We start from the raw sequence: 24,167 nt of genomic DNA, 5'->3' as shown, positions 1-24,167 counted from the left end.
AAAAAAACAACTCACTCTTGATAGGATGCATCCATGGAATGTGCTGTATCTAGACAAGAAGTCAAAAATATATTATGGGAAATATCTAAAGTGAGCCTCTCCCATATACTGTAGATTATATCTGTACTTAGATTAGATCATAAGAGAGGAAAGGCTAACAACTCGTGTTCATCCCTCAGTTTAGCTTGCAATAAAAATATACAACTTCTGTTATTTACTGATAATTTGCAATTTACCTCATGTGCATGAGTCATTCTACAGATGATGAATTAACAGTAAATAATTTTAAGAGGCTGGCTGTAATTAGAACATGCGGGAATGAACTTGGCTGTTCTTATTAAAGGAACATTAAATTAAGAATTACTGGTAGGACCTTGTCACAGTGTAACAGAGAGAAGATGATTAAGCAAAATATGATACGGCATCTGAACTCACTGAATTCAGATGCAATATCATATTTTGCTTAATCACAGAATGATGAATTATTGCTGGTAATCAGAGCTGGATCAGCAAGAAAACTGCTGAATTTAGGTGAAAAGTTGTGGGCTTATGTTGTCCCAGGTATAGAAAGGAATCAGAAAAATAGAAGATGAATTCAAAAATTTTATTTGCTAATTTGAAATGGTACATTGATATCTGCATTGTGTTGGATGCAAAAACCTTGAGACAGACATTTCTATCTAAAATAAATGGAAAATGTCTCGCAGATTTCAGCTGGACGTTTTCGAAAATGTTGCTTGAGAAAATGACCATCCCGTATGATACTTCCTCACCTGATTTGTATCCAATTGTTATTCTTGCCCTCTTCTTCCATATCTTTACTTTTATCTGTATAGTTTTTTTTTTATCAGGACAGAGATGATCCACCCACTTCCATGTCCTTACACCAAAGCCTTCATCTTGTTGGTAGCCTGCCACTGAGATAGCTAAAATCACATTGCAATGAAAATTGTGTTTTCCATTTTGAGAAGCATCTTTTCATGGGGAAACTGGGTGTATGTAAAGGGGTAGAAGAGGCTGGGTCATCCACTCCAATGTAACCGCCTCTGAGACTGCCCCCTCCCTTCAGCAGGCTTGGACCTGTCCATTTTTATCTTTCTCATTTGGGCTGAAGGGTTGCAACTCTTTTCTCCCCCCCCCCCCCCCGATATTTTGCTGGAAACATGACTCTAGACCAGTGATGGCTAACCTTTTTCAGCACCAAGTGCTGAAAGCACATGCATGTGCACACCCATAATGCAATGCGCATGTGGGCCCCCTGCACGCCATGCATGCATGTTTGACCCACCGTTGTGCTCTCTGCCCCCCCCACATGTGTGCACTACCCCCCATGTGCACCCGGCACCCCACGCATGCACATGCAACCCGAACCCCATGCGTGGCAGAGACCCCAAAACAAGCTGGCCGGCGGGAGGTGCATGTGTATGCATGGCAGAGCTGAGCTGGGGCAACGGCTTGAATGTCCCCAGAGAGGGCTCTGCGTGCCACCTGTGGCATGTGTGCCATAGGTTCGCCATCACAGCCCTAGACTTTGGTTCCCTAAGAAATATCAAGCTTTGCACATTGCACATTTTGACTGAAAATTCAGCATTATTCAACCCTATTCAATTTTCCATTTTTTAAAATGTGCTGGCTATCTATGTCACTTCCTCAATATGTTGATGGGTTGCCCACTTCTGCACTGGTAGTAGTCGGTTGAGCACCTGAAATGGTCCCTTGATATTATGCCATGGATTCATGGGAGGTGCTGTGAGGGGCAGATTCAGAAGGCTTTGTACTTTGGCACAGCCACAGTGTGCGGGTACCTGTCTTCCATTTTCTACTAACTCAAAAACTTATTCTGGTTGGTGTTTTCTACTTTGTTCCATTCTTCCTTAGACTGACTAGGGGAAAAAAAAACCTGTATGCAACCCTCTTCATACCTATGTTCTGCATGTGTTGATAACTTAATGCAGGGGTCCTCAACCCCCGGTCCATGGACTGACACTGGTCCACGGTATACCAGAAACCATGCAGGCAAGCAATGCCCCATTCGTGGGATGCAGGTAGCACAAACTATGCCCCTACTGGTCCACCCAAAAACCTCTCTCCATGGAACTGGTCCCTGGTGCCCAAAAGGTTGGGGGCCATTGGCTTCATCTACTATATCTTGAAAGAGGCAAAGAGTGATGGAACAGCCTCTTCCCTCTTTAGAATGATAATAGAAATAGATTTGTTGGCTGGCAGCCTGTCAAACTTTCACCTTCAACCCTTTGAAGGTTAAACAGTTTGGCTATGTGTCAAATGAACAGTCTAAATGAAAGTTGAGTTTTCTAATTGACTGACTCCAAGAAAGGCTTTAGAAGCTAACAAAATATTATTTTCCCCTTGTACATTATACAGCTAATCCCCAACTTACAACAGTTCATTTATTGACAGCTCGAAGTTATAGCAGCACTGAAAAAAGTGACTTATGACCATTTTCACACTTACGACCATTGCAGCATCCCCATGGTCATATGATCTACATTCGGATGCTTGACAACTGACTCACATTTATAACACTTGCATTGACCCGGAGTCATGTGATCTCCTTTTGCGACCTTCTGACAAACAAAGTCAATGGGAAGACAGACTCACTTAATGACTGTGTTACTAATTTAAGAACTGCAGTAATTCACTTGACAAATGTGGCGAGAAAAGTCATAAAATGGGGCAAAGCTCACAATAAATTTTTCATTTAGCGATAGAATTTTGGGCTCAATTGTGGTTGTGAGTTGAGGATATCTCCTGCCTGCATCTTAATTGTTGAAAAAATGCTACTCCCAAAATGTATTTTTCAGTGTAATTTGGAAGTTGGCATTTACATCGTAAAAAAAATCCCTCGCCCAACTTACTTATAAAATAGAACAATAACAATAAGAAAAAAATCCGTGTCCGTCCTAAGAGAAATATATACCCATTTTTCATGTGGAGAAAATAAGAGTAACAAGGATTTATACAATGTCTCTTGCTCTTGCTAGAAGTGTATTTAGAGCCAGCTAAAAGGCAATCCCCCTTGCTCACTACCTTAAGGAGTTGAGCTCTTTATTACCAAACATGGCAATTCTGTTGGGATACAAAGTATGTTTGTATGAGATTATAGTATGCATGGGGAAATAAGTGCATAGAGATGAGCAAAGAGAAGGATGAGACAGTGGAGAAACACAATGGGAGGTCGAAAGAGTTAATCCACAGGGAAGGAAAATGAAGATGGCATTTGAAAATGTGTTAAAAAGAGTCCTTAATGGGCTGGCTTATCCTTTCAAGAGGATTTCAGCAGTTCTAGCACTGGGGCCTCTACACACGCCTGTCTCATAAATTGTGTGAAGTTAACAAAAGGGCAGTTGCATTGTGCTGCAGCTGTTGGTTGCCCACTGCCTCCATTCCATTTCCACTATGCTAAAAGAGAGCATGCGCGCCCGCGCGCGCGCGCACACACACACACACATCACACTGATGTTGGATTTCCTACCAGTGCTCAAGGAAGCATAAACCTCACTCTAGATTACATTTTTCCTTCAATAAGGTTTTTCCGTGCTTTTTCCCTCAGAAGTAAACTGAGTGAAAAGATAACGGCAATATGTCCACTAGATAAAAAGACCCTCCCTGAATCTCACTCTGATGTTGGATTTACTCCCCAAATTGAAGGAAACCAAACCCTAAACCTAACCTTAGGTTACATTTTTCTTCCAATTAGGTTTTCTCATTCATTTTCCCTTAGAGATAAAGTAAGCAATAAACATAAAGTAAGATGTCCAATAATAGGGACGCAGTGGCTCAGTGGCTAAGAAGTTAAGCTTGTTGGAATGGTTGGCAGTTCGGCACTTCGAATCCCTAGCGCCGTGTAACAGAGTAAGCTCCCGTTACTTGTCCCAGCTTCTGCCAACCTAGCAGTTTGAAAACACATAAAAAATGCCAGTAGAAAAATAGGGACCACCTTTGGTGGGAAGGTAACAGCATTCCATGTGCCTTTGGCGTTTAGTCATGCCAGCCATATGACCATGGAGACACTTTCGGACAGTGCTGGCTCTTCGGCTTTGAAATGGAGATAAGCATCTCCCCCTAGAGTTGGGAATGACTAGCACATATGTGCGAGGGGAAACTTTACCTTTAAGATGTCCAATACACCAAATGGGGCATAGGATAACTCATCACGGCCAACTTGCTGCAGGACAACTCACCACGACCAACTCACCGTGGCACAAGTCGCCACAGGACAATTCAACGCTGTATTCATCATTTCATTCAGTTACTTTTATTTTTGGTGACCATGTTTTCATCCAAATTATTGCAATTGGATTGACTCTATTATTATTGGCCACTGTTCCATTGAAATTAATTTAACTTTTATGTTTGTTGAATTGCCCTGTGGTGAGTTGTCACACAGAGAGATGGCCGTAGTGAGTTGACCATTGGCAAGTTGTCCCATTCCAGACCAAATGAGCTTCCATGAAATTGATCCTATTGATCCTGCGTTTCCTTCCAGATTTCAAGGAAGCTGAACCCTAACCCTAATTCCAGATACATTTTTCTCCAGTGGGATTTTTTTGTGTATTTTCCCTTAGAGGTAAAGTAAGTGAAAATATAAAAGTCAGTAGTTCACCACACCAACAAGGAATGTGGCTATGATGTTGGATTTTATCCTAACCAGAGATGGGTTGCTCCCAGTTTAAACCGGTAGTGGAATTCAGGCCCGGGTCACAGAACTGGCAGCAATCCAGGCCTGCCACGCCCACTGGGCTACTGCCATTTTGATTTTTAGTGACTGTGCGTGCACAGTTCACTGTAAATTGTTGTGCATATGCACGAAGAACAATTTACATTGAACAGCGTGTGCACGTTGCAAACTGGTAGTAAAACCGGCAGCAACCCACCCCTGATCCTAACAATATATCTAACCCTAACCCTAGATTTGATTTTTTTGTCCTCCAAAGGGGTTTTCCCATGTATTTTCTTTTACAGTTAACTAAGCAAAAACCTAAAAGATGTCCACTATACCAAAGGAACCTCCTCCTCACGTCTAACTTTGATACTTACTGGATTTCCTCCTGGAATTTAAGGAAGCCAAACTCTAACCCTAGATTGGATTTTTCCTCCAATGGGGTTTTGGCAAAATGGGACACTGATATGTCCAACGTGTCGAAACAATGATGTTCAATTTCCTCCCAGAATTCCAGGAAGCCTAACCCTAACTCAAAAGTGCACTACCTTCCCTTCTTCCTGATAGGGCTATTTTGTTTAAGGAGAGGATAAAGAGCTGCTTGGGAAGGATTTGGTGCTCTTGGACATCAATGGTGTTGTCTTTGTACAAAGGCATTGTCTCTGTAATAGCAGGATTTCATGGGAAAGAAAGTAAGAAGAGACAATTATTTCTAGGGGTTATTGAGCGAATACCAGCAAAACAGAGCTTAAAAAGAGGGCGTGAGAAAATAATGCTATGAAAGTCCTGAACAAGAATCTGAAGGCTGTTAGGATCTGGATGAGAAGAAAGTTCCTCAGGGTAAAAGAATTGTAATCCCCCCCCCCCTAAACACCACTTTGGCTTCTTGCTAACATTGATTCCAGAACTAACTCTGTATGCTGGTCATCCTCCCTGAAAGAGCAGGTCTCATCATGAATGGCCTCCTGGACTTGAATCCTGCTTGAGCAGCAGCAGGCAGACTCATGGCTTGGTAGAGCAGTTGTTTTACTATCTTGAGCAAGAGACTCAGCAGCAATAACTCATACACATATCCCTATGCAATTGGACTAATGCAATATACAAGGAGTCCTTGACATATGACCACAACTGAGCCCAAAATTTTCGCTGCTAGTGAGACAATTGTTAAACGAATTTTACCCCCTTTGTTAACTGAGTCACTGCCATTGTTAGGAACATGGTCGTTAAGTGATTCTGGCTTCCCCATTGATTTTGCTTGTCAGAAGGTCACAAAAGGTGATTACATGTTTCCAAGACATTGCAAACATCATAAAAACGTGCTCGTGGCCAAGAATTTTGATCATATGACCACAAAGACGCTGCAGCTGTCTTAAAGTGTGAAAAATAGTCATCAGTCGTTTTTTTCCAGTGGCGCTCAAATGGTTGTAAATCGAGGACTACCTGTACTTTATATGGGACTGTTTTTGAAGACTCAAACCAGAATCGCCTTGCAGAGGAGATGAGTGGCAGTGAAATCTAATGAATGAATGAATGACTTGGAAGCTGCAACTAGTATAGCACCCAGAATGCTAGTGGAGTCAATCAACTATTGTAAAATAATTCCTTTTCTAAGTTTGCTGCACTCTCCAAATTGAATCTGTCTCCCCAGTTAAGGTCACCTAAAGAATGTGTCTTCCACAATTCACCACCACACAAAGTTTAAGAGGTGCCTGGATAAAAAGACAGGCTTCTCCATTGTTGCCCCATAGTATGGAACATGCTGTCCTCAGAGATACACTTAGTATCTTCCCTCTTGAGGATTAGGAAAGCATTTAAAATCTTCCTTTTAAACTGGCCTTTGGTATGGAATTTAATTTTTTTTAATTATGTTTTTAAAGTTCTATTTATCTATTTGTCTATACCCATCTACTCACAGAAGAACAAACAAACACACATGTATACGTATGAACTATATTATGGAGAAGTTAGGGGCGGGTGGGAGATGCATTATTGGCTATTGCTTTTATGCTATGTTCTTATGTGCCATGGACAACTGTGTAACTGGGGAATATAAAACATTGTTAATCAATCAATGTGGAAAACAAAAACAAAGCAAAACAAAACACTAATAGGGTTGAGAAACCCTGCTAAATAAGGGCTGAGAATTTTAGTGATAATAGAACAATGAATCAGAAAAAGATAAAAAAGTGGATGATAAAATATGTAAAATTACAGTTGGTACAAAATGTGGTAGACAGAATCCTAGTGGGGCCAAAATTGCTATTGTCATATATGTTTCCTTTCAATAGGTGTCCAATTCAAAGTGCTGTTTTTGACTTTTAAAGACCTGTATGATTTCGCTTTAAAGTACCTAAGAAACTCCTTTCTCCGGGTGGAATCTAGCCAATCTGTCTAGCTGCATGTAGAGAAATGACAGGTTATTGGTAATCCCCCTCCTCCATGCTATGGACTTGTTCCAGAATCTGGGACTGCTATATAAACATTAGACAACAACAATATCCAAGTTCTATAGAAGCTGGGTTGAAACTGGTCCACTGAAGTCATGGTCTTATAGTAGATCGATATGATTCAAATCCAATTTGCAAGACAGTTTCAATTTGTACAGTCTCAACCTCCACCATCCTAACCTCCACCATTCCAGTGGTCTCAGTTAAAACAGTGGCCCTACATTAGGGCCAAACAGGCTCAAATTGTGTTGTGGGTTCCCATTTATGTGTGTGTACAAATATAAACACATGTTGTTTAGGGAAGTTACCATAGCCCCAGTTTAAGAACATTAGCACCCAATTCTGCACATATGTATTTTAAGAAACTTCATTGCATTCACTGTGACTTAATTTTCCTAAATTTAGGATTGAAACTTCTATGGTAAAATTCATCTTTAATAGAGCTAATGCAGGGTGCTCACATTCCTTTCTATTAGCGTCATTAAGTCCAGTTTTACTTCTGCTATTATCACTGTACTACAAGCCAGCAATTTTGTGTACCTTCACTTTCAGCTAAGTCCAAGTGCATTTCTTAAGACTTATTTATGTGCTCAAAAGCCCTGGCCAGCTCTGAATTTCTTCTGAAGAAAGTAGATACTGGCATTATCTAATCTGATGCTGTCCAGATGTATTTAGACTGTAATTCTCTTTAATTATGTAGCTAGCTAGGAATTCTGAAAACTGAATCCAACACAGTTGTTCAGTAGCAGGAAAGGGAAGCCTAGCATAAATTCATAGCACATTTTAATTGAACATATAGCAATTCAGAATGTAAAATAATAATGTGTATTTTAGAGCATATTAAATGAGATTATTTAAGGAAACTTTTACATTGTTTTCTTTGCTTGAACTAATTCCTGTCATGGATATTTTGAAATTCCTGCAATATAAAAGAATTATAAGTTTTAAAAAAATATCTAGCAAAATGATTTTGTAGCAGCCAAAATTTTATGTCATGCAATGCTGTTAAATCAAAGTCCAGTTATTTCAGAAAACCCCATTGCAAATCTCAAGAGACTACTGTTCGGCTGTGTTTCATAAATCTGGTTTGTATTTATAATTATCCAACCTGTCCCAAGATCCTCCCAGAAGGGCAATTTAAAGAAATTACCAAATGGATATTCTAAGATGGAATATTTGCAGCTGAGTTGCCTGATATAGTGCAACACATCTATTTAGAGTTTGGGAGCAGCCTGACCATTGGAGACCGCAGGAATAAAGACATATATTCCCTGGGATTATTTATTTATTTATTTTATTTTGTCAAGCATAAATTAGATAACATATATAAGCATAAACATGATTATGAATACATGAAATGAATATGAATACAAGGGAATATTAGGACAGGGACAGTAGGCACGCTGGTGCACTTATGTATGTCCTTTACAGACGTCTTAGGAATGGGGTGAGGTCGACAGTAGACAGTCTAAAGTTAAAGTTTTGGGGTGTTTGGGGAACAAACCACAGTGTCAGGTAGTGCATTCCAAGTATTGACAACTCTCTTACTGAAGTCGTATTTTCTGCAATCAAGTTTGGAGCAGTTTACCACAAGTTTGTATCTATTGTGTGCTCATGTATTGTTGTGTTGAAGCTGAAGTATTAATTGACAGGTAGGACATTGTAGCAGATAATTTTATGTACTACGCTCAGGTCAGATCGAAGGCAGCGTAGTTCTAAGTTCTCTAAGCCCAAAATTTCAAGTCTGGTGGCATAAGGTTTTATGAAGAAACTGGGACCTTTCCCAACTGGTGATTATGATGTCCTTACAATGGTTTGACCAAACCAGAGCAAAAACTGGGAGACAGTTATGTAGCTAAGAGAAGAAGCATTCATGTCAAGAGACCAGACACTAAAATGGAAGTAGAAGACAAGTCCTCAAAGGCATGGATCCATATCATCAGCTCAACAAAGAAGTCTCATGAATGGTACCAAAGCCCATCCCACTAACAGCAGAACAGGGTCCTGGGAGATGAACAACTTCCAAGTTCCTGTGACATTTGTGCAGCACTCCACCGCTGTGTCCTGCCAATGTTCTGGACTCTCAGAGATGTGGTGTTTCTGCCAATACTCCGACGTCCCTTAAAACTTTCACAGCTATTTAAAAATAGCCCTCACGTCCTGGAAAATGTGATGGATGCTTTTCCTCCTGCCAGAGGCTCATCATGTAAGGGTTGAGTTTATTTATTTATCTATTAAGGAAATGTATGGGGCTACCCATGCTAAGCAAGTAACTCTGGGCAACTAATAATGTGAGCCAATACTGTATAAAGCAACAAAAATGCATTTAAAAATAAACTTGGTAAATATAAAATGCAAATGTCCCGGGATCTCACACATAACTCCCAGTCCCAAATGCACATATTTTAAACTTGGCTAGTAACCAGTCCTAGTACCTGAGGAAAAAGCTAGATTTATTTTAAGCTTTCTAGAAGGTGAATAGCATCAGGGTCACTATTATTGCTTTCCATTTTGAAATGTTTATAGGCAGTCCTAGGATAACTAGATGTGACCTAGGCTGACCCAGGGGTGGGCTTCAAAAATTTCAGCAATGGGTTCTCTGCCCAGTTGCTGGGTAGGCGTGGCCTAGTCAGTAATGACGGGGTGGGGCGTTTTTGCCTTCCCTAGGCTCATGAGGCTTTCCTCAAGCTCTGGGAGGGTGAAAACTGCCTCCCCCACGCTCTGGAGGCTGGAAACAAGCCCTTTTCCGGCCTTCTGGAACTTCCAGGAGGCCCGTTTTTCTCTCTCCCCGAGCCTCAGCATGGGCCCAGCACTTACCTCGCATCCAAAACAGGCTGCGTGGAGACTCCTGGGAGGGGTGGGGTAGGGTGGGCGAGGCCAGTCAGGGGTGGGATTTGGAGGTTCTCTGAACGGGCCATAACGTTAGCTACAGGTTCTCCCGAACCCGGGCGAACCTGTAGCAGCCCACTCCTGCTCACACTTCTTTGTAAAGGCTCATGCCTACCTATAAAAGTCTGATGGTTCTCAAACCATTCATTTGCACCAATACATCCCATTCAGAGCAATTTTTTTTCTGGGATCATCTTAGATTTAGGAGCATACAAGCAGATCCCTGGGATTCTTAAACTCCTGATGGTTATGATTCCAGAGCTGGCTCTTTGCACTCTGCAGGAACTGGCAGCACCCATCCTGTATTCCTCCCAGAGAATATGTCAAAACAGGTCCTGAAGCTTTTAACAGTCAAGGCAGAGGCAAACTTAAAATCTCTCTTTTCGATAAAATTCCTTGGGGAAAATGTTGTCCTTCATTATTTTGCTTTTCATTTCCCTCTTGAAAACTGACATTGTTGGGTGGTGTCCAGGAACAGGATCTGCCTTGGAAGCTTCTATTGTTTGCTTCTTTGCTTATAATTTCAGTTGCTGAAGTTGTCCACTTACTAAAAACTCTGGGTGGTTCGCAGAGGATTAAAAGCAATTAAAACCAAAAACAAACCAGAAAAAAACCAGAAAGTCAGAATGACCAAGGAGACACTTAATTTCTTCTCATTTAGTAGTTTAAAATCATGTTTATGGACACGTATATCACTTTCACATAAATGAAATGCAATGCAGAAAATAAATCTAACAAAGCAAATGTACCTTCTCCTTTCCTGTTTTTTTGGACGTGACCAGGGCCAAACTCTTTGCCTAATCTCATCAGACACAAATTAACACATCTTGTCCCAAAGTCCCTGCAATTCCATCTAAACCAAAGGGAAAAAAGCCTCCCAATCAGCTCCAGGGCAGCAAAAAAATTGAAAACTAGAGAAATCCCACCTTGCATTGTTCATTAAGTTGATCATTTCCAACATTCCATCTTTTTAACACTGGATCTCATCAGCTCTGCTATTCTCCTGAAAGGCCCATTTTGCCTAACAAAACCAGGTACACAAACAAGCCACAGCACAAATAAATTGGTTTATACTTAATTCAAATAAATTTCTATTTTGTTGCCTGGACTGATTCTCCCATTGGTCTGGCACACAGCTACAAAGCAATCAATTCCATGGGATGTATTTATTTGATTGATTTACTAAATAACTTGCTGCCCATTTGCCTATCTTGTAATGAAATGATTCTGGGTGACTTACAGTATAAAAGCATTTAAGGAGGCTTATGTTCAGAGAAGTATAAGGATTGTATTTTCCCAAGGTTTATGGTGGCTGCTAGGTTTTCTTAAAAAGAAATTTAAAGAAGGATCTAATTTGTAAATTCTAGACGTGCTTAATAAAGTCACATGCTTCTATATCTGTGGCTATGGAGTTGCTAGTGTCCGAGTCTGATTATTTGTTTGGAGATATTTCATTAATACCATCAATGCTAGTGAGTTTGAGGTTTGCTGTCTGTTTATTTATAGTAGCTTGTCCTACCAGGGTTTTTTCTGGGAGTGGGGCATGGTTTCCTCCTTGGCGATTCCTGAGTAAAGTAGTGCTTTCTACCTGGTCGTTTGTCTGGTGTTGATCCCTGCTTATCTGATCAGTCTGAAGAGGAAGCATTTCAGCGTTTTGCTTGAAAAGGTACAGGAATGAGAAAAAATAAGTCATGGGTCCCAGTATACAGGTAGTCCTTGATTTACAGCAGTTCATTTAGTGACCATTCAAAGTTACAGCGGCACTGAAAAAAGTGATTTATGACCATCTTTCACATTTACAACCATTGCAGCATTCCCATGAGCACATAATCAAAATGTGGATGCTTGGCAATTAGTTCATATTTGTAGACGGTTGCTGTATACTTGGATCATGTGATCACCAATTGTGACCTTCTGACAAGCTACGTCAATGGGGAATGCTGGCTTCATTTAATAACAGGGTTACTAACTTAACAACTGCAATGATTCAATAACAACTGGAGCAAGAAAAGTGGTAAAATGGGACAAAACTCCCTTAACAGATGTTTCATTTAGCAACCAAAAGGTTGGGCTCAATTGTGGTTGTAAGTCAAGGACTTCCTTGCATATTCCAAGCTGCCACTTGGAATATGCCGGGAAGTCCTCTTGAAAAAGCACCTCTTGGACCACCATGAATGAGATTTGGGTTGCCAATAGTGGGCAAGGAGGAGCTTGGAAGTCCTCTAGTTATTATCAACCTTCAGAACAGAAAATGTTGCCAATAGTATAAATAAGTAAGATAAAGGTAAAGGTTCCTCTCGCATGTATGTGCTAGTTTTTCCCGACTGTAGGGGGCAGTGCTCATCTCTGTTTCAAAGCCGAAGAGTGAGCGCTGTCTGAAGACATCTCCGTGGTCATGTGGCTGGCATGACTAAACGCAGAAGGTGTACGGAACGCTGTTACTTTCCCACCAAAGGTGGTTCCTGTTTTTCTACTTGCATTTTTACATGCTTTCGAACTGCTAGGTTGGCAGAAGCTGGGACAAGTAACAGGAGCTCACTCCATTACATGGCAGCAGGGATTTGAACCGCTGAACCGCCGACCTTTCTGTTCGACAAACTCAGCGTCTTTAGCCACGTCTTTGATAAAGGGATAAATAAATAAAGGAGTATAAATCCTTCCATTACCCACCATCTAGTCAGAGCTGAAGAAAGCTTCTTGGATGAGAAGGGAAACGTCTTCAAAGAAAAAAAAACCCAGAAAGTACATTTGCCTCTTGGAAAAAAAGCACCTTTGGGACAACCATGACTGAGATTTGGGTTGCCAATCGTGGCCAAGGAGGAGCTCTTTCCTGCATCACTGGATGGCAGTCAGGTTCCTCCTTGTCCTTTTAACGAGGATTCCCTTCAAAGAAATGAGTGGTATAATGAAATTTGGAGCATGGCAACAAATGATAAATTAACAACAGACATTAAATTTTAAAAAGGGATGATTAAAGTAAACAATTATAATGAAATATGGGTTTAAAAAAAAATAAAGTCAGTGTTGGTGGAAGGCAAAGGGAATAAACCTACTCAAGAATATATGTCGTTTTGGAGGGGATAAGGGCACAATTGGAATATATATTGTATATCTAAGAAATATAAGATGGGGGAAAAAAGGTCTCCAGGGGATGGGGATGCACTGTAATATGTGTTTCCCCCCCCCTTTTTTGTCTTTCTTTTTCTATATATAAAACTGATGCACTGTTTGTGTGTGTGTGTGTGTGTGTGTGTGTGTGTGCGCGTGCGTGCATGCATGCATATGTGCGTCTATGTATGTATATGTACACACATACACACACACACATACATACACAAACACAAAACGGGAATTCCCTTTGGGCCTTGGGCCCACCCGAATGGCACGGCCTGGACGCAGGGATGGGGTGGGAGGTACACCGGCACCTGCTTCCAAGTTCCCCGCTCCTTCATGCCCAATAGCGGAGAGCGTGGCGGAGGCGTGTTTGTTGTGGGAGCTCGGGGCTCCGCCCAGCGGCACTCCAGAATGGATCTGAGGGAAAGACAGCCCGCGCGCGGGCGGGCGAGGTTGCCTCGCCTCGGGAGTTTGGTTACACGCCGAGGTTGGCCGGCCTTCGGGCAGCGCAGAGGGCGAGCCAAGGCCCGTGACTGAGGCGGACAGCTGGCAGCAAAGCCTCCGCAGGGGAGACGGCGGGCTTGCGAAGCTCTTCGGAGCCGCGGTGGCTCTCGCCCGGCGACTCGGCTTTGCAGTTGCTGCTGCTTGCGACGCCTCGCACGATGTCTGTGGCGCTGCACTTTCGCCTCTTGTGCCTCCTCCTCAGCCTTTGCCGCTGGGAGAATTCCGCCTTCAACCTGGATGTCGCCGAGCCCGTCGTCAAGCGGGGAGAGAAGGGCAGCTTCTTTGGCTTCTCCGTAGCGTTGCACCAGCAGCTTAGTCCGCAGCCCATCGGCTGGTAAGTCCCCCCCCCTCGCCCCACGCCCGGCTTCCAGGACGGGAGGTTTGGATGCTGATCCCGGGGCAAGCCCGAAAAGAGGATGGAGGTGGTAGACGATCTCCCTGGGAGTCACAAGAACGAGCCGATCAAACTTTCGCCTGGTAATTTAAATATCAGCATGATCGCTCATCTTTCCAAGAGTTTTTTTTTCCAGTTCAAGGTTTTTCTTTTTTAATGCAAATTATACATGTACGTTGTCCGGGTCTTTTCTTTTACATAGTCCTTTTTACCTCATAGTTTTGTTTTCATTTTCAGCCAGATTATTCTTTTCCATTATTTCCAGGAGTCTTCTGAATTCAGGTTTTCTCGGGGTCTGGAGCTTGGACACCGCTCGTGTAAAAATGCATCAGTCCCTGCCTAATTCCCTGGCGATTGCAATAAAAACACAAGCTGATTCTGGGTGCAAAATACGTGGAATATACAACCAGCGATATTTCCTTTGCTAATGCCTCCGGCTTTGGCAGTAGGAAAAGGAGGATCAAATTAAGAGCCGTTTGTTTCCTTTCAGCGGTCCCGTGGTGGATATTTATTATTTTGTTTTTTCAAATTCCAAGGCAATTTGGGTACATCATCTACAGGGTGTGAAAGTTAGATTCACCAGCCAGTGGTTACATTCTCCACAGCCCTACCCTAAATATTTTTAATATTTCTGTAGAGGGAAGGGAATCCTTGATCTTGATGGGTGTATTGTCAGAGTTTGCATTATTTTGGTGATAATTGAGTGTATTCATAGTTTTTTTTTAAAAAAAAACCCTTGGCTTACAGTATCTTCCTACAAGCTTACCATTTCCCCTAGTTAAATAAATTGCCTAGTGTGTTATGAGATGTTTTCTTTTTTACGCTTATAAACTGGTGGTTTTTTTTAAATGAATCTTTCTTCTTCCTGCTTGAGATGGAATTCTGAGAGATGCAGTTGTCTTGATGCCAGTTGTCTTATTCAGTACTAAGGGAGCTGAATCATTGCTGAAGGCAGGCAAACTCTCCTTTGCCAGGGCTGTATTGGTAGTTAGCTCCTGGCTACAGCAAGTCTGACTACTGCTTTGCAGGGTGCAAATGAAGAAGCACTGAAGTGGCACAGAAGAAAAAGAGAGAGAGAGAGAGAGAGAGAGAGAGAGAGAGAGAGAGAGAGAGAGAGAAAAGGGCTGTAAACATCTTACAAAAGCAAGGGGCCATGGCATACTTCACCATGAAGTCTTCCCTTAGTGCATTCCCCCTCCCCTTGGGAGCAGAAATCAGAGGAGAAGATGACCCTGAGATCTAAATAGGAAAGCCAAATCATGATTGTATGAACCTGTCAGCTGGGTGGCTTTGCACATGCATTAGGAGATCTTGGGGATGGCATCATAGGAGGCCTCTGGTCCCCAAAGGATGGAGTTGAGAGTATCTTCCTTCAGTTAAAAAGAGTGGAGGGAATTCAAGGGACTCTCTGAAGTGTTTGGTTTCTTCCATGCTTGGTTTCTCTGGGGATATTGTGACCTAGGATCTGTCTCCCCCCCCCCCCTGTAACATTGCTGTGAAGCTCCTGACAAAGTGGAGCTTCTAATTGCTTTTTCTGCAGCTTTTAGCCCTTGCTCTTCGCCGCTGAAGATCACTTCAGTTCTACTGAACTTTCCATGATGGGCTCAATCACCTTCCTTCCTGGAAGTGTTGCTTTTTTTTTTCTCCTTACTGGTAGTGGTTGTCATCTTTTTGGACTCTATTGTCTTGTTTTCCTATAATAGTAGTGGTACAATACTATTTTCTTTTTAATTGCATTTGCAGTCAGGTCTAGTCTATCAGCAGCCTTTGCAAACAGGAAATGTGAAGGACAAGTTGCCTCAAACTGTGAGATGGGTGGCCTACAGGGGTGAAATTCAGCAGCCTCTGACAGGTTCTGGAGAACTGGGAGTGGAAATTTTGAGTTGTGCGGAGAACCAAAAAATACCACCTCTGGCTGGTCCCAGAGTGGGGTGGGAATGGAGATTTTGCAATATCCTTCCCCTGCCATGCCCACAGACCTGGTAGTAAAAAAATGTGAATTTCATCCCTGGTGGCCTATACTGTAAATTTAATAAAGAAAGAAAAGAAATTGTCCTGGAAAAGTAGGCTACAAACTGCTCTGGTTAATTCTGGAATCTCAATAATTTTGTATTAGTGGCAGCTTCTTCTTGGGTTGCCTATTGCTTCAAGAGTATTATTCGAAGTTACCAATATGTAACTGGTTTCCAAGACATGATTCTGGAGATAGAGAAATGAACTACAGATAATCCTCAATTTACAGCCATTTGTTTAGTGACCATTGAAAGCTACAACAGCACTGAAAAAAATGACTTGGGTTTTCACACTCATGAGCATTGCAGCATTCTCATGGTCACATGATCAAAATTTGGATGTTTGGCAGCTGCCTCATATTTATGACGGTTGCGGTGTCCTGGGGACACCTTTTGCAGCCTTCTGACAAACAAAGTCATTGGGAAAGACATTCATTTAACAACCATATTACTAACATAACTTCAGTGATTTACTTAACAACTTCGGCAACAAAGGTCATAAAATGGGACAAAACTCACTTAACAGCTGTCTCGCTCAGCAACAGAATTTTTGGGTTTAATTGTACTCGTAAGTCAACATGTCGTTATCTTGCTAGCAATCAACATTATGGCTTAAGGATAGAAAGATCCAGGTTCTTTAAGATTAGATTACCAAGCCATTTATGGCTGTATTTCATAGCTTTAAATCTCATTTCTTCATCTATACATGGAAATATTTATGATTCAATGGCAGGATTCGAAAGAGAAATGTAGACAGGAAAATACTGCAGACTAACATGTCATTGATAATTAGGGAAGACAATATTTATAAATTTTGAACTCACTGCATTTTACAGATAGTTCCCAGATAAGCTCATATGATAGCAGTGAAAAGCCTGCCAAGCTTCTGAAGCAGAGCATCATGTGCTTCCAAGCCATAGAATATCCATCCTTTCTCACCATAAGTCATGTTGGTTGGATCTGTTGGGTGTTGAAGTTCAGCAGTATCCGCAGAAGTCACAGGTCCTCAGCCCTATGGTAAATGCTAGAAAGGAAATGATTATCTGGCATGGTCCTTGGATCATGATGGTTGAAGAGAGTATCTATATTTTGTGGATGATACATCAGCTCCATTCAGCCCAACTGTGATAACTTCCCGTTGTTTAATCTATGATGGGATTATGATCAACTGCAACAGAGACAATATTAAAACTGAGTTATTCTGAAGTATTTTGCTTTTTAAATAAGAGGGGTCAAGTTGCGGGTGGTCAAAACGCTATTTTTCTCCCTGCAAAAAGTACTGAGAAACTACACGTTTACGCCCCTTTACCTGATATGATTGTTGTAACAAGACACTCATAAAGTATAACAAATCAGAGCTTCCTTCTTTTCCTTGGAGCTGAGATTCAAGCGTAAGAAGAGCCATCTGGTAATCCAGCATCCTATTCCCAAGTAGTGAAACAAACACTTATGAGTCTCATAAGCTGGTCACAGCAGCTCCTTTTGTATGGTTAAAAAACATTTAAACTTCTGCAGCAGCTTGCAGAGGCAACAAAACAGGGAGCATGGCATGGAGGGCAGCTGCTAACTCAATTGAAGGTGCTTGGAGGTTCCCCAAAAGTACAGCATAATTTTGGGAATGAGTCTTCATCTTTTCCTCCAGTTCCAAAGACTTCACATGTGTGGAAAAAGCTACATTCTCCCTGAACCGTGTTCCCTGCTCCATCCTTCTGTGTAGGTGATGTTACACTTTTGTGGCCCGCTAAGCAGTTTGCATTGGAACATGAAAGCAACAAGCAAAATGATTCTTTCCTTGAGCTTAATCTGGGGAAAAATGAAGGGCTAGTCCTGTTCTTAGGCTAATTTCACAGGTATAACATGAAACTGAATGCAAGACTTCATTCTGGTGGTTCTAGTCTGAGGACAATGATCTGAACACTCAGACTAAGATAAGAGTAATCTTTGGTAAATAATCTGGTCTATAGCAAAAAAGATTCCTAAAGTTGACTAGAGCAAAAGCATCATATTTACTGATACATATGTTCCAGGGGGTGTTGCTGCTGGCGTTACTGCTGTTTCGCTTCACACGTGCTTTGTGCACGCGCACCACATATTGCTTGCACATGCACAGCTGCCTGTAATTGTTCTGCACATGCACAGAACATTATACAATGTCTAAAAAATATGCTGGCAACGGCGTGGGCAACTGAGGAACCAGTTTGGGGGCGTGGCCAGCCTGCCGTCCCTACCGGTTCCATAACCCAGTCCCAATTTCCACTACCGGTTTGCCCAAACTGGTGCGAACTGGTAGCAACCCACCTCTGGTATGTTCTGACAGTATATAGGTAGTCCTCAACTTACAACAGTTCATTTAGTGACCGTTCAAAGTTACAACAGCCCTGAAAAAAATGACATGACTGTTTTTTACACTTACGATTGTTGCAGTATCCCCATGGTCATGTGATCAGAATTCAAATACTTGGCAACTGATTCATATTTACGACGGTCACGGTGTCCTGGGATCACATGTTCACCTTTTGTAGCCTTCTGGCAAGTAAAGTCAATGAAGAAGCCGGACAACAATGTTACTAACTTAATGACTGCAGTGTTTCACTTAACAACTGTGGTAAGAAAAGTCGTACAATGGGGTAAAACCCACTTAACAAATGTTTCACTTAACAACAGAAATTTTGGGCTCAATAGTGAAAGTTACTTCGGAAGCTTTATCTGGTCTGCAAGTTATTTATTTATTTGTTTATTTAAATTACATGCTGCCCATCTCGCCTAGAGGCAACTCATCACGATTGCCAAAAAAAACCCCAAACCCCCAAATGAAGACCTGAACATTTCTAGAATTGTGAACTCCCCCTTGCTCTCTTCTTCATTTGAATTTTCGTTAGCCAGTGAAGGAACCAATTCTGCATTCCATTCCCCCATCACCACCCACAAGTGTATCAAGACAATTACACACCTTGGTTGCGTTAAGGCAGTGTTTCTCAACCTTAGCAACTTGAAGATGTCTGGACTTCAACTCCCAGAATTCCCCAGCCAGCGAATGCTGGCTGGGGAATTCTGGGAGTTGAAGTCCAGACATCTTCAAGTTGCCAAGGTTGAGAAACACTGCGTTAAGGGCTAGCAGCAGATTCCCCCTATTCACTGCATTCTATGATTCTTTGAGCTCTTCCGGCCTTTGAGAGCCTTAACACTCTTTTTTCTCATGCTTTCATTTCAATTCGTGGATTAAATTGTTTCTTTTTGGCCTTGGATGAGCTTGGGAAAATTTTAGATAATGTAAGTCCATCCTCTCCCACCCTCCCAAACTCTTCTCCCCGAACACATTCATCTGAGGATTTTTTGCCAGTTTGAAAGCGACTGCAGGCCTCCCCATTCCCACAAGGTCGGTGGTGTTGGGAGAGCTGAACTGATTGATTTCTGGCTCAGCTGCTGTGTGTAGCCAAAAAGAGATCTGCTGCAGATGGGGGATGTAGGGTTGCTGGTGTATTGAGATGCTGTAGCTCCGTTTTTTCCCTTGGAGATCACTCTTACCTCGCGCCGTCTTCTCTCTGTTCTCTCCTGATCTTTGTGCAATGAAATGCTTTTTTGCTTTTTCTTCTACTTAGCCTTTCTTCTTCTACTATAAATCACCCAGAGGTTTACAACAGATACTGATCTATTTCTATCCACCTTTGCTCAAAAAGATGTAAGATGTGAGTTTTCTTCTCTTCAGAACTTCACTGTTAACTCGCTCTGCTACCATGATACATGCCAGTAGATTTTCTAGATAATTGTCTTTTGCATCTGTAGTTGTTACTCCATGCAGAGAAAGATATCTGTGATATATAAGATTGCAGTATGTTATTATCTATATACAGCAGTTGTGGGATTCAATTTTTTTTACTACCGGTTCTGTGGATGTGGCTTGGTGGGCATGGCAGGGGAAGGATATTGCAAACGCTCCATTCCCTCCCAACTCCAGGGGAAGGTTACTGCAAACTCTCCATTCCCTCCTGATCAGCTGGGACTCAGGAGGCAGAGAATAGATGGGGGCAGGGCCAGTCAGAGGTGGTATTTACTAGTTCTCCGAACTACTCAAAATTTCTGCTACCGGTTCTCCAGAACTGGTCAGAACCTGCTGAATTCCACCTCTGCTATACAGGGTTTATAATCTATATTCTTGTTTTTTTTATTTTGAAATTATTTTTAACAATTAATGAAAAAATGTTTACAATAAATTTAAAAACAACAGCAGTTCTGTACAGTGAGGGGGAAATGAGTATTTCATAATGATGCTGTTGATCACTAAAACCCCATTTAAAAATGGCATATTTAAATCCAGAAAACGGCTGAAAGCATAACACTACAACACCATTGTAGTGCCACACACTGAAGTACAGAATTGCCAGAAATGAAGAGCCACTAGCACAAATGTAGCCAAAAGCCTGAATAATGAATAAAAGCTGATAATGCTTTGCATTCCCTGGAACTAAATTCTGCATTTATAGTGCTTGAATCAAAATGTCCTCCTTTCGGTCAGCTAGTAAAGTCAAATCAAACTTGGGACAAATTCTTAGACAGATTTGTGCAGTTGTGTTGATAACAACATGCTGCTGCTTAATGTCTTATCGAGATTCTCAGTCATCCAGGTCATACCGTAGTTGTCCCAAAGGTGCTTTTTCAAGAGGCAACTGGACTTTCTTTGGAGACGTTTCGCTTCTTATTCAAGAAGCTTCTTCAGTTCCTGGATGAGAAGCAAGACATCTTCAAAGAAAAACCAGAAAGTCCAGATGCCTCTTGAAAAAGCATCTTTGGGACAACATGCTACTGCCTTCTTCCAAGGTGCCTTTCAGCTTCCTAGTCTAGTATTTTCTGGCAATTTCCCATTCAAATACTAACCATACTTAGCTTGTCATCCCTGGAAAGGTTTGCCAAGTGCTGCCATAATGGTAAAATGCAGGGCTTTCAAGAAAGCATCCCAACTGGGTTTCAGTTGAGGGACAAGGCATATCAACGAGCATATGCAGATGCGGCATGGGGCGAGTACTGAATTTCGCTGCAACAATCCCAGCTGTTTCTAACCCTATCTCTTCTTTATTACAGTTTGCACAGTAATTATTTTTTTCTTCCATTGTTAAAAAAACCCAACAGTGAAAAACAGCTAGATACTATAAAGTCTAATTCAAATTGCACTCTAACTCAGATCATTACTGGTCAGCCTAAACAAACAACACACCCAGACAAAATAGTACAAAATCTCTAGATCTACTTATAGGAAGTGGATTTTTCCCACCGAAGAAAAATAGCTTAGAAAAACCTTGATCCAGACAGGGTTTATGGTTTAAGAGTGACCCTCCCAAGGTGGCGCAGTGGTTAAATGCAGCACTGCAGGCTACTTCAGCTGATTGCAGTTCAGCAGTTCGGCTGTTCAAATCCCACCAGGCTCAAGGTTGACTCAGCCTTCCATCCTTCCGAGGTGGGTAAAATGAGGACCCGGATTGTTGTTGGGGGCAATATGCTGACTCTATAAACCGCTTAGAGAGGGCTGAAAGCCCTATGAAGTGGTATATAAGTCTAACTATTGCTATTGCTATTTACCAAAAGACATTTGCTTTGAAGCAGGCAAGAGTCAAGGCCAGACCTTCAGAAGATTCAGGGAAGAATAGTCTAAAACATCTGGTGGACAACAGCTGGGAAGGCTGCTTCATCTCAGACCTGTTGGCAGTGTTTCTTTTGCTCAGACAACTTGCAAATTTCCAGTGCCTCTATGGCTTTGGGCTCCATCTCATACTTTGGCCACGCTTTTTCTCAGATATGATTGGTGACGATGTTTTGATCCCACCATATCTTATCACAGAGTGTTAACTCTTTATGTGTATTCCTCTTACAGCCAGTCCTTGACTTACAACCATTCGTTTAGTGACTGAAGTTACAATGGCACTGAAATAAATGACTTGTGACCGTTTTTTACACTTATGACGGCTGCAGTGCCGAGGTGGCACAGTGGTTAGAGTGCAGTACTGCAGGCCACTTCAGCTGACTGCTAGCTGCAGTTCGGCGGTTCAAATCTCACCGGCTCAAGGTTGACTCAGCCTTCCATCCTTCCGAGGCGGGTAAAATGAGGACCCGGATTGTTGTTGGGGGCAATATGGTGACTCTGTAAACCGCTTAGAGAGGGCTGAAAGCTTCTAAAGCACAGCTGATCATCAGAAAGAGAAGCAATGAGAAAAGCTGGGGAAACAGCTAGCGCCTCAATTGGGCTGAAAAAAGCTTCAAAAAAAAGAAGAAGCTACATTCGGAGTATAAGACGCACACAAATTTTCAGCCACTTTTAGTGGGGGGGGGAAGTGTGCCTTATACTCTGAAAAATACGGTACCTTATCCCTGCAAACATACAGTAACAGATAACAGATGATATATTTTGCCTCAGAAGAGCCCAGGTTCTGTTTCCAGCATTTTTTTCTGAGCTGGAAAAAAACCCCTATGTTTGAAGTCCCAGAGAGTCAGTGTCAGCTAACCTCACATATCACACTAAACAACAATTAGACCGCAATATGTTTTGGCATGATATGTGAACTTAACCAGTATTGCTAATACTAAATCACAGTAATTATCTGATTTAGTATAGCAAATCCGTGCGTCGAATTCACATTCCTTTGAAGTTACAGATGTTTTTAATGGGAGATTTGTTATGGATCTCTCCCATCAAATTCATTTTAATTTCCAAAACTTTGGTATTCATACAGCCCTAGAAATCAGGGATAGGAGAGAGACTCCGGAAAATGCTTTGCTGCAATTATTTTGGTGCCACTGGTGGTAGTCCAAAAGTTTGCTATAGCAATGCCCACCCGTGTAGCTCCTTGCCAACCCAATTCAACGCAAATTAGTAAGAACATTGCCCTTGTTGTGTGAAGAGTAATTCCAATGTCATTTCTGTAATCCTGTTCCCTAGGATCGTAAAAAGTTTTATTCTCATCCACTGACCTTCCAAAGCTTCTTCAGACATTACAATCTCCCTATACTTGCTTATCAGTGCAAGACAATGCATGGCAGTGATATAAAACACACTGTTATATCTCTTTCATTATATATTTGCCCAATTGTAAGTCTTGGCAAGCCACTACCAGCTGCAGTTTCTCAGAAAAAGATGCTTGATCATAATCACATTTAAATGTCCCTACACCCCTGCTCTCTGTTTTTTCCCATGCTGTAATTTTTCCCCCTTCTGTGTGAGAAGTTTCTGAGGGCGAGATCAATTTTATTTCCGACTCAGCTTCTCTGCCAAAGGCCTAATAGTCCTGAAAGAGACTATAGAGAATAAATGGAGGTAATGATGAATATTTATAGCACAACTGCTAGAGCAACTGGCTGCACCCAGAATTACTAATGGGACGTTTAAGCAATGACATCCCAAGTCCAGTTCTCCTTTCTCTCCTCCTCCCTTCCTCCCAAGCTCCATTTAGCTCCAGATGCTCTACTCTGGCCTTCATTGAGAGTCTCTAGGGGTGTGTGTATGTGAAATAATATCTCCCATCTAAAGAAGCTGGGAAGCTGCTGCTTCCTTCCCTTCCTTGCTATATTTCCATCCCGGGGAACTGCCAGCCCTGCCCCACTCCCTCCCTCAACTCCTCAATTATGCAAAGGCAGCTGAAATCAATAATCCAAATGGAGATGGGAATTCTTTCATTCCAGGCCATAATAAGACCTCTGGGTATGTAACATATAAATAAAATCTTTATGCCGATTTTAAAGTGGACGGTGAGGGAGCAACGGGAGAGGCGTGTGAGAAAAAAAATAACCATCGTGGTTCTGTTATATTTTGCCATTCATGATTTACCACTCTGCACAGTTAGTTCTTTTTAAACTTTTGGCTGGAAAGGTGAAAGTGTGCCTTCCCATCCAAATATGCACTGATGCATTTCTAGCTGCCAGTTACAGAAAGCCTCATCCAATTTGTATAACTAATGAAGATAATATAAACACACACATAGAAACCAGCACATTTATAATCCTAGATGGAAGATTCTCTACAAAAGGACAGTGTGTAACTTACGCATCCATATTTACAGGGATTTGAAATTGTTTATTCTGGGATAAATCCAGCTGTGACAAATATAAAAAATAGCCTCACAATCTACAAACCTCTTATATTT

The 24,167-nt window shown here is 41.8% G+C and overlaps 1 protein-coding gene across 5 annotated transcripts in view; it reads left to right on the top strand.

The window, feature by feature from the left end:
• Positions 1-13,569: 13,569 nt before the first annotated feature.
• The window catches only part of ITGA7 (integrin subunit alpha 7), a 63,274-nt gene continuing 52,676 nt past the window's right edge, over positions 13,570-24,167 (top strand). For 2 of the 5 annotated variants that reach the window (XM_087710299.1, XM_087710303.1), the window contains exon 1: positions 13,571-13,969. In XM_087710299.1, coding sequence (XP_087566425.1) covers positions 13,794-13,969 — 176 coding nt within the window. In that variant the 5' untranslated portion in view covers positions 13,571-13,793. Of the gene's footprint in view, positions 13,970-24,167 lie in introns of all 5 variants that reach the window. The other 3 variants (XM_087710300.1, XM_087710302.1, XM_087710301.1) reach the window with 2 other exon arrangements.

The sequence above is a fragment of the Thamnophis sirtalis genome, unplaced genomic scaffold (genome assembly GCF_051295495.1).
Source record: "Thamnophis sirtalis isolate CommonGarterSnake01/CBP01778 unplaced genomic scaffold, rThaSir2_p1.2 scaffold_3, whole genome shotgun sequence".
In the NCBI taxonomy this organism is placed as follows: Eukaryota; Metazoa; Chordata; class Lepidosauria; order Squamata; family Natricidae; genus Thamnophis; species Thamnophis sirtalis.
This window is presented reverse-complemented; position numbering and strand designations above follow the sequence as displayed.